The 7692-nt window shown below is 36.1% G+C and overlaps 1 protein-coding gene across 1 annotated transcript; it reads left to right on the top strand.

Annotated features, from left to right (window-relative positions):
• Positions 1 to 1997: 1997 nt before the first annotated feature.
• LOC116071190 (olfactory receptor 10J1-like) lies at positions 1998 to 3037 on the top strand. Its single transcript, XM_031342625.1, has one exon. The coding sequence runs from the start codon at positions 2059 to 2061 to the stop codon at positions 2989 to 2991; it is 933 nt and encodes a 310-aa protein (XP_031198485.1). The 5' UTR covers positions 1998 to 2058; the 3' UTR covers positions 2992 to 3037.
• Positions 3038 to 7692: the final 4655 nt, after the last annotated feature.

Genomic DNA, 7692 nt, shown 5'->3' with positions numbered 1-7692 from the left:
TGCCTCTTACAAATTTTCTGCACCTCCTTCTGCAGTGATCTTTGGGTCTTGGGAAGAGGAGAGGTGATAGAAATAAACATTCTCTGAGCTTATTCCAAACCTTGGCCAGCTTTAGATACCAGCGAGAATCACTATCTACTACAAATAGAAGATTCTCTAATGAGGACTGAGATATCAATCTGTAAGTATAAGGATAAGTCATTAAGAGTTAGTGTGAAGGAAGGGCAAGCCACCCTAAATATAGCTATCTCCTGAGAGGCTCTGACAGTACCTGACTAATACAGATGTAGAGGCTCACAGCCATCCATTGAACTAAGTACAGGGTCCCCAGTGAAGGAGTTAGAGAAAGGACCTATGGAGCTGAGGGGTTTGCAGCCCCTTAGGACGAACAACAATATGAACTAACTAGTACCCTCAGAGCTTCCAGGGTCTCAACCACCAACCAAGGACTGCACATGGAGGAGTCTGATTGTTCTGGCAGCATGTGTATAGTAGAGGATTGCTAAGTCGATCATCAATAGGAGGAGAGGACCTCGGCCCTGTGAAGGTTCTGTGCCCCAGTGTAGGGGAATGCCAGGGCCAATAAGTGGGAGAGGGTGGGGTGGCAGGCATGGGGAGGGGGGAGGCAACAGGGGTTTGTTTTTGTTGTTTTTGTTTGTTTCTTTGTATTTTGGAGGGGAAACTAGGAATGGAGAAATTTACATGTAAATAAAGAAAATATCTAATAAAAAAGTTAGTGTAATATGTATATTTAAAAGAATGATTGCTGTAGGTCCTCTCCTACTGCATATATACTGTGTAGCCACAGGTTTTGGCTCACCATTGGTGTCAGGTACAAGTTTCTTGATTGAATAGCTAACTTTTTCCTAGCAAAGTAGTCATTTTATTTTACTAAAAATATTTATTAAATTGTGAAGCTACACTTCCTATTTTGTTCTGAAACTTCTCTAATTATCTTCCTCTTTGGGTTAATAAGAAATTTGTTCATGTTCTCTATTATTTTTTCCTTGTCAATTTCACTAGCATCTAACATTTAGGCTTGTTAACCTTTACTGTTCTATGCCTTATCATTTATTCTTGCTTTATGCTATTATCATCAAATTCATAGTATTATCTTCCTACTTTACACTTGTCTTATTTCTTAACCTGATGAAATTAACACTCTGTTAGCTTCTTTTTAAAATAAACACCTTAAAATATAAATTTGCATCTGATAATCTTCTGCATATATCACACATACTTTGTTACATAATTATTACTATTTGGTTCTAAGTAGTTCCCAGCTATCATCATGAGCTCTTGTGGACGTGGGTTAGTATATCAAACAGTGTCTTTTTTTTGAGGTATTTTGTTTCAAAGATTCCTGATGTGGTGGTTTTCTTTTAAACAATAATCTAATTCTAAGAAAAGTTCAAAACCAATTTCCTGTACAATCATTATGTCGAGGATCAAGATGTACTTGAGAAGAATGCTTTTCAACAGATTCTTAGGGAAGGCTAACCAAATTCTATCATTATTTCTAGTCCAAGGATGCAGTCTATCATTTATGAAGGATCTCAGTTTATCTTTTTGTTCTGCTCCTATTTGTGAAATTGCAGTTGCTTATGCAGGCATGTGTGCATGTGTATACAAGTGTGGAACCCAGATGCCAACATCAGCTGCTGTTGTTTAGATGTCACCGATTTTGATGTATATTTTTAATTTTTAAAGACACAATGTCTCATTGGCTTGGAACTCATTGAAACTAAGTGGATTACCCTCTAAAGCCCAGGCATCTGCCTGTCATCATCTCCAAAGTACTGCTATCATAACCACATACCACTACCTGGCTCTTACTTAAATAGTTTTAAAATACAAGTTTTAGTGATTGAATTTAGGGGGCAATGCTTCAGAGATAAAGACTCTACCAACTAAACTTTACAGCTCCACGTACAGAGTTTGAGGTGAGTCTCTACTGTACTCAATGTTTCTCTACAGTGTTCTCAGTCAGAGTCAGGGTCATCTGTTTACTAAGACTAGTATTGACATTCTCTTTAAATTTCAGATTTGAGGTCCTCAATGAAGAGAGCCAACTGCACACAGGTAAGAGAGTTTGTTTTCCAAGGTTTCTCCAATTTCCAAGAGCATCAGCTCACACTCTTCGTTGTCTTCTTTGCTGTATACATCCTGACTCTGGCTGGCAATGTCATCATTGTGACAATTATCCGCATTAACCACCACCTTCACACCCCCATGTATTTCTTCTTAAGTGTTCTCTCAACTTCAGAGACTTTCTATTCTCTAGTCATTATCCCACGCATGCTTGGTAGCCTTGTTGGTCTGAGCCAATCCATTTCCCTGGAGTGCTGTGGGACTCAGCTATTTTTTTTCCTTGGCTTTGCAATCACCAACTGTCTCCTGCTAGCAGTCATGGGTTATGATCGTTATGTGGCCATTTGCAACCCACTTCGCTATAGCATCATCATGAATTGGAGGGTATGTGTACTTCTGGCATCTTCAGTCAGCGCCACAGGGTTCTTGCTCTCGCTAGTTCAGGCTGTGGCCATATTCAGGCTGCCATTTTGCAGCACACTGATTGAACATTTCTTCTGTGATGTCCGTCCAATTTTGGATCTGGCCTGTACTGTGCCAGTCATCAATGACATCTTGACATTAGCTCTCAGCCTTATGGTAATCACAGCCCCTGCCACTTTCCTATTTGTCTCCTATGTCCTTATTATTTCCACCATTCTCAAGATTGCCTCAGCTGAAGGCCGGAGAAAAACTTTTGCCACCTGTGCCTCCCACCTCACTGTGGTCATCATTCACTATGGCTGTGCCTCAATTGCCTACTTCAAGCCCAAATCAGAGAACACTAGGGACCAGGATCAGTTGATCTCAGTGACTTACACTGTAATAACACCTTTACTAAACCCTGTTGTGTATAGTCTAAGGAACAAGGAAGTCCAGGATGCTCTGCGAAAAGTGTTGGGTAGAAAATCCCTATCATAGTTGTTAATTTCTCTCCAAATAATTTTGTCCTTTTCACATGGAGCCTGACAGGTAAAAGTATAAAGCTAGGGTTTTATGTGTTTAGAAGACTCATACATTATAGCCTGGGGCAGGGCAAACATGAATCTGGTAGCCAGCCTCTAATAAGTGAATTTCATTTCCTCAACTTCTTGGTTAACATTAAAAAAAAATCAAAAAACAAAAACAAAAAACCACAGAAGTCACTTCCAAGACCTGAACATAGACAGCGACTGGCTCTACTCTAGAAAATAATTACAAGGTTAAAGATATGATCTTATGTCTATTTCAAGCTTAAACTTAAAGGGACAAATCTGTTTCTTGTTGAATCATAACTACACTTAAACATTACTCAAGGAATATTCTCTTAAAATAAATTAGATGCTTGAACAAGTAGTTAGTGTAATGAAATCTAGATGCCTTGTGTTTTAATAAGATAAGCAATGAAAAACTAAAGAGATCTTTTTAAAAATGAATTTGGAATGAGCTAAAACTTTCCAGACCAACTATCTTCAAGCAATCACACATGGAACTCTAAAAGAGCTTCACATTTCCTATCTGCCACAGGTAGAATTCCAAATGAAAGGGACCGAAGAAAAGGCTGTGAAGAGGAAAGGAGATATTAAATCAAAAAACCTGATCAACACAGGATAGTCAAGGGAGTCTGGCCATAGTATTAGAATGCAATGGTCATTGGTCTAATTCTTTGCTTCTTCCTGAAGATAAGCCAGATGGAGGAGAAGTACTTCTCAGGCTAATAATAAAAGCATCCTTCATTGAACATGTATATATATATATATATATATATATATACACATATATACACACATATATATACATATGTATATACATATGTACATATATATGTATATATGTATATATATGCATGTGTATATATATATATATATATATATATATGTCTCATACATATATATATATATATCAGAAAGTAAGAGGGTGTTGTTGAGGAAGAAGATTGCTGGAGAATTCTGAAAATTGGCAAAGAAGACGGGAAAGTAGGGAAGAAATCTTTATGGGAACTTCCTGAGAGTTGAGTTGAGGTTGGAGTTGACATGGTGAAGAGCAGAAAGAGGAGAAGAATGGATTTAGAAATAGTCTTTCTGAAAAACAAAAGAAAAGAAAAGAAATTGTCTTTCTGGATGAGCCTTCTTCTTCCCCTTGTAAACCAAGTACCAAGGCAGGGAAAGAGAATTTAGTGGAAAAGTAAGCCAATACCACACCTTTCTGAAATAAATTAGATGACGCCATTACCACTGAAAAACTGAGAAATGTAAATAGTAAGAAATTCTCACATGCAAACTTCCATAAAATGCAATTAACTGTCTGAAAAATGAAGTAATAGCAGACTATTTATTCTTCCTTACCTCAAAAAAAAAAATGAACAATGGGGTAAATTTTAGATTCAATTATGAGAAAAAGATTAGTAATGAAAAAAAAACTTAGTAACTAGCAGGTATAATTATTGAGCAAATCAAAGTATTTTACTGAAAATTAATTTCAACATTCACAAAAGATACATGAGTTCACATTCTGTATTTTGTAAAACATTGTCAAAATGCAGAAATATCAAATAAAATGTGCAAAGCAATTGTGTATTTGATATGCTACATATTCAGGTAAGTAAATCTAAGATAGTTCTATCCTTCAATCTGTTTGTCAAAGGTCCTAATACTCTTGATGGAGGAAAAATTACCTACATGTATTTCATGTAAACTAGTTAATTATTCATGAATAATCCAGATTACGAGTAAAACCAATAAAATTTGAGGTTTCCTTATTTTGGTGACTTTTGCTTTCGTCCCCGTGTTTACTTATATGGAATCCAGTTATAGTCAGTTTCTTTCACATGGAGGAAATCCCATGATTATTTCTTGCTCCACTTCTTAGATTCCAGGAATATACAAGACCCCGCAGGCAACCTAATGTCACACATTGAAAGGACTTTGGTGTTTCCATGTTCTTTCATCAGTGTGAGTCCAGCACTTCATTTCTTGCTTGTGGCCAGCCAGAGGTCATTCTAGGTTGGCCATCCTTCCATGAATCTCTTATTGATAATCTTAGACTGTCCAGGTGTATTTTGGTCCTATGACATAATGAACCATAGTCAATTTGGCATCCACAAACAATCCATCTAACTCCTCATTTGCCTACTCCTGCCCTGCCAGGACCCATGCCTTTCTAAGAGTCTTCTCTGGAAAGTGAAGAACATTAATACCCTCCTTGTTTCAATGATTCCTTTCTTTTCTTGATAAAGGAACCAAGGTTTAGCTGGGGACAAGGGCAAGGGTCTGCCTTCACCAATATACTACTCACTGTGGAGTTCTCTTCCCCATAGGATGCATGTCTTTATTTTATTTAAACAGAAAACACTGAATTCTTCTCAGCTCCATGGTTTATACTTTATGTTTCACACATAGAATATCTTAGTACTCAGTCTTTTATATTCAAAATCTTTCTCTCTAAACTCTGAGAGGTATTCCTCTCCAGAAAAGTTTGCTAGACTTAAAAACTCTTTCCATTTTCATTATAAATGTTTCAGTCATGAGTGTTTAAAGGTCTATTTGAAATGCAATTGGCTTCTCCCCTGTAGTCTTCTGATCTTTCCCCAGGCAAGTAAAGTCCCCTTGAACAATGTAGAATAACAATAACAGTTTTAAAACAAGGAGAATCATTATATTATTACCCAAAAGGATTCTACCCAGAGTACAATTCTTTGGAAATTCAGGTATCATTTACTTGTCCTATGAAAACTTTAAGAAAAGAGATTCTGTCATAAGCTCCCTGCCCCAGAATAGAAAATCCCATTTTAAAAGTAGAGCTCTCCAACAGTGCACAAATCTGCATTAGAATGGAGCTTGAATTTTCCTTGCTGGAGATTAATCTTAGCAACATCTCCATCTCATATATAGGGCTACGTTCCCCTCTTCATGATGGGAGAGAGAGTCTTCCCTGTTTCTACATGGGTCTAGCTCCTCAGAGTGGCCATTACATCCATTGGTTTGACAGAGATTCATCCTCTTTCTGTAAAAAAACAAACAAACAAACAAACAAACAAAAACAGTAACTGGTTCCCAAAAACAACACAGCAAAAGATACAATGTGAGGAAGGGAACTATAGTGACTGGGGAGGGAAGGTGTTGAGGATGGAAGGGAGAATGGAGAAATCAGGATTATAGTGGAGAAAACATATTTTTTACATATTTGAAGTTGTCAGATAACATATTCAATAAAAGCTGTGAATCAAAGCATCCTCCATCCATGCTTTTATCCCAGAAACATTCTTCACACTGTGAATAGACAATACAAGTACCTATAGAAACATAAGAGTTTTATAACAATTGAAAGGATGACTAACTTTTCAGAATTGTTGGTTAGACTTGCACATTAAGAAAGACCTCATTTTCTTGAAAAAGAGGCTTAGTCTAAAAACACCTAATATAAGAGAGACATGATTCTCACCTACCCCTTGCTTCATTGCTCTTCTCTGAAGTGGCACAGTAAACCCACAGTGGGCAGTTTCATTCCTTGCATCCTACTATCTTGACATAATTTAAATAATTGTCTACTATGCCAGGAGCCATCATGGAGAAGCTCAAAACTAGCAGGTGATTTTCCTGAGATGGTTCCACCATGAACTGTCAAACTTACTGATGGATTTGTTTCTCTAGGTAAAGCCAAGAAGAATGTCATTTTAGAAAAGATTCCTTCTATTATTAAAGTACCTATTATCAGTACTCCTGATATTAAATACATATAACACTCAGTAGGTATTTTTGAGAATATCTCTGCAGAAAAACAAAAACGCATGGTCTTGTAATGACTCTATATAGACAAATAGATAATTTCTTAATTCTTAATGATGATTCTATAAGAATTACTGAAATTATATTAGTAAATATTAAGCTCTTTTATAATAGGACTGTTATTAAGTCCTTTCAGATATCAATACTGCATTGAGAACTCTGTCAGTCTTCAAGTGTCATGAGTTAATTGCTTCTGAGTTAGAATGCATCTACAACATAGAGCACATTACAACAGATTGTAATTAACCAATTGTAAAAACAATTAACCAAAAGTCATAAAAAGAAAACTACGGATTTGGTGCAAGGACAGAAGATAAAATATTGACTAGTTTTATCTATACAAACCTTCAATGATAAATTAGTTATGGTCTTTAACTCTCTATAAATGTGTAGACCTATTGACAGATGATGAATGTTTAGCCAGATAATTACTCCTAATGGATATGGATGTAAACTTTCCTTGTTGTAAATGTTTTATTAAATTTATGATTTGAATTTATGTATAAACTTGGGGTGAACTTTTTGCCATGTGATCATGTACTCTGAAAGATGTGTAAGTGCTGAGGACCGAGAGAGGAGACAGAATTGAACTCAAGAAGAACTTAGAAGTAAGGGCATAGCATTGGGAGAAAATGTATTGAGAGTAAGAGCATTATGATCCTTACATCAGAGAAGGAGGAAAGAAAAAGATAGAGAAAAGAAGAGAGCAGAGAGAACTTCTTAGAGAACAAGAAAGCTTTCTTTTTTTTTAATATAAAAAATGAGAATTTTAATGATATTTCAACAAATTTCAACTAAATGAACATATACTCATATTTATCTTTAACAGTGTGCTATATAAATGTAAAAAAGGGTTGAA

This window comes from Mastomys coucha, unplaced genomic scaffold, assembly GCF_008632895.1.
Source record: "Mastomys coucha isolate ucsf_1 unplaced genomic scaffold, UCSF_Mcou_1 pScaffold1, whole genome shotgun sequence".
NCBI classification, from domain to species: Eukaryota; Metazoa; Chordata; class Mammalia; order Rodentia; family Muridae; genus Mastomys; species Mastomys coucha.
The sequence above is the reverse complement of the archived record's forward strand: the minus strand, read 5'-3'. Positions and strand labels throughout refer to the sequence as shown.